This window comes from Manis pentadactyla, chromosome 13 (genome assembly GCF_030020395.1).
Source record: "Manis pentadactyla isolate mManPen7 chromosome 13, mManPen7.hap1, whole genome shotgun sequence".
Lineage (NCBI taxonomy): Eukaryota > Metazoa > Chordata > Mammalia > Pholidota > Manidae > Manis > Manis pentadactyla.
In genome coordinates this window covers 51,330,466-51,334,033 of record NC_080031.1, presented here as the reverse complement: position 1 = coordinate 51,334,033, position 3,568 = coordinate 51,330,466, and the positions used below count along the sequence as shown (strand labels likewise).

Below are 3,568 nucleotides of genomic sequence, written 5' to 3'. Positions count from 1 at the left end.
CCCTCTCTATCATTTAAATCAATATCATGATTTCTCATGATATTTTCCCTCTAAATATTTTTGGTATATATTTCTAGGAATGTGGATATTCTTCTACAGACACTGCAATTATCAAGCTTAGTAAATGTAACATAAATATTGATTGTATAATCCATTTTGAATGGAGAAGGGTTAGAAATTGAAGAGTTTTCTACTACATGGAAGCAATTCTTAAAAGAGGTATAAAAATTTTAAAAGTCTGAATAATAATTCTAATGTAAGATTCTAAACTTATGATATATAGAGAAAAGGTTCAGTGCATCAATATCAAAATTTCCTACTTTATGGTTTATTGAAAGACAGGTCCCACATTAAACATTTTCTTCAGAGCCCCCATAACATCCTTATTTCTTAGACTATAGATCAAAGGGTTTAGCACTGGAGTGAGTATGGTGTAAAAGACAGACACCACCATGTCCTTCTCTGGGGTGTGGTAGGAGTTGGGGAGCATGTAATTGTACATGGCAGCCCCATAGAAGAGGGTGACCACAGTCATGTGGGAGGAGCAGGTGGCAAAGGCCTTCCTCCGGCCCTCTGCAGAGTTCATCCTGTGGATGGTGAGGAGGATGAAACCATAGGAGCCTGAAATGATGGTCACAGGGATGAGCAGCATGAGGACGCAGCAGAGGTACATGAGTGTCTCATAAAGAGAAGTGTCTGAGCAGGAGAGCTTCAGTAGAGCAGGGACCTCACAGAAGAAATGACAGATCTCCCGGGACCCACAGAAGGGGAAGGTCATGGTGACAGGTGTGAGCATGAAGCCATCGACTGATCCCAGGAGCCAGCAGCCACATGCCAGGAGGACACACACCCTATGGTTCATGAGGACAGGGTAACGGAGAGGGTGGCAGATGGCCGCATAGCGATCATAGGCCATGGCAGCCAGGAGGAAACATTCTGAACCTGCCAGTGTCAAATAGAGGAACATCTGCATCCCACATCCGGGGGCTGAGATCGTGTTCACACCTGTGACCCGGTCCACGAGCACCTTGGGCACAGTGATGGAAATGTATGTCATGTCCATGAGAGACAGCTGGCTGATGAAAAAGTACATGGGGGTGTGGAGGCGGACATTAGAGTATATGAGAAGGATCAGGATGGTGTTTCCAGACAAGGCCATCAGGAAAACCACAAAAATGACCACACAAAGGAGGGTTGGGTGTTTTGATTGACTGAAGATTCCCACCAGGATGAACTCTGACCTTCCTGAGTGGTTGGCCATCCACGTGGTGTCCTCCATGATTTCACCTGGCACTCCAAGGAGAGAAGTAATGGAGCACTCATGAGATGCAACCTGCTGAATGACTCTTTAGGGTGTGGGCATGTGTGTGTGTGTGTGTGTGTATCAACCCAGTTATGCTAAGTGGAGGAAACCCTATGGTCCTGGAGACTGAGAGGTTACACTTCACCTGTAATTCTATGAATATGCCAGGAAATTAATAATTCACAGTGTGGGAAAAAATAATTGGTAGCCTGTGAAATTGTCAAAGTTCAAGATCATGAGATGACCTGATGATATATGTCCTTTATCAAGTATGGAAATTTGCATGGTCACTTGTCTATGCACACAGAAAAAGTGAATTTTTAAAGAAGGGATATTACATTCTTCTAAAATTTTTGTTAAAGACTCAGAATTTCATTAACATCTCTGGTGTAGGAATCCAGTTAGATCTCACAAATTCTTGAATCTGTATTCCATGTAATAAAGATTTTATGTTTCACCATGTAGCCAAATACTGAGTCATTACATTATACTCCTGAAACTAATAAAATGTTATATGTCAATTATACCTCAATTTATAAAATGACTTAAAAAGTAACTGAATCACAGATTGAGAAAATCCATATGAATGTTTAAACCCATTGTGCCCCTGAGACTGGACACACATTGAAGCAGTAAGGTGGGTGGTTTAATCCGTATATTCAGAAGTAGCCTGTGGGCCTCACCAAGGAACCCTTTGGACATCCTAGGGGCAACATTAGGATCCCAGACTCTGAAGCCGTACTGCAGCTGTGGGTCCAGCTTATCCTGCACCCCTATTTCCCTGTCCACTCTACTTAAAATGAGGGCAAGCACAATTATGTCAGGCATGGTTAGGAGTAAATGAGCTAAAATAATGGAAGTGGTTAGATCATGTTCAGTGACAGTGGATACACATATATACCACTGTTTTAGATAATTAACATATATAGAGAGAATTATGCAGAATATATGTAAGCAAGGGCTCTTGCTCTTATTATCTGGTGCTATACGATGAATTGTTAGGTCAGTTCATCAGCTGTAGTATCTGTTTATACTTTAAATAATTTGAATTTCATAATTTCTGTATTCCTACAGAACTTATGCATGAATTTGTTTATGTATTTATAGATACTTATATGTGTATATAGACACATATAATTTTTATAATTATAAAAACATTAATTTAATAAATAGAAACATAAATATAAATACATATACACATATAATGTATTTCTTATCTTAATATTGGTTAAGCAGAACATGCAGAAATCTATTTTTTTATGTAGTAAATGTTTTTCTAAGTTGCAATTCATCATCTTAAAACTTCTACCATGCTTTAAATATCAGAGGACAAGGATTAAAATTTAGAGTGTCACTGCTTTTTATCAGACAAACCTTTGTTTTCCCAAATGTTATTTGCTTTAATGTACCCAGAAGATAATTTTCATGGACACTGAGATGCAAAGAGGAAACCGGAATAACACGGAGAGGTTTCCGACCCTAGTTCCCCGTTGGCCCCTCTGTCCTGCTGCTCACAGGCAGCTTCTGATTCACCTGAAGATGAATCAGAGGCAAAATAAAATTCATGACACCTAGGGAGGTCACAATCAATCTACTAAGGAACAAATGTTATAGAAATATGATTTATAGTAAAATTTTAAAATAACTGCCGTGTAAATAAAATGAATGACAGATGCAAAGGATATCTGATTTAAGAGAATCAGTAATAGCTTCATCTATATTTTCTCACGAAGGTTAGATCTCTTCAGATTTTCAGTTTCTGACAAGTTAAAATGCAGTAAAGGGGGAAATATGGGCTTCTTTTTCTGGAAAGAGTTGAGAGGTGGTTGTATTTCAGTGACATTTCACAATGATATTTCACATTTCAAATATATTTTATACTATTGCATTAATTCCAAATGTTAATTAGTATAATCAGTTTATTAATAAAGTGAATTTATTCAGGGTGTTAAAGCAGTAAACAAGACTGACAGTGACTTCAATTTCTTAATATAAATATCAAAGAAATCTGGACACATTGCATTAGAAAATACAGCTTATTTTTCAAATTCCACCCTCTCTGGCATATGGATTCTGAGCTCTATGATTAATTTTAGAATAGCTTGATTAATTGCAAAATACACCTCTTTGCCAGTCTATACTTGTGGTCAAACTAAACGAGGGCTAGCAGAGGGAGCAGTCATGTGAGACCTTCAGCTGTTTGCTGAGTGAGTGGAGGGAGACTGGAAGGGAATTTGGGGTCACTGGGCAATTCTCTGCTGCACC

General features: G+C 38.6%; 1 protein-coding gene across 1 annotated transcript; it reads right to left on the bottom strand.

Moving 5' to 3' along the window:
* Positions 1-328: 328 nt before the first annotated feature.
* LOC118920023 (olfactory receptor 2T29-like) lies at positions 329-1,279 on the bottom strand. The gene has a single exon (XM_036900444.2). It carries the CDS (start codon positions 1,277-1,279, stop codon positions 329-331), a length of 951 nt encoding a protein of 316 aa, XP_036756339.1.
* Between the last annotated feature and the right edge of the window lie 2,289 nt (positions 1,280-3,568).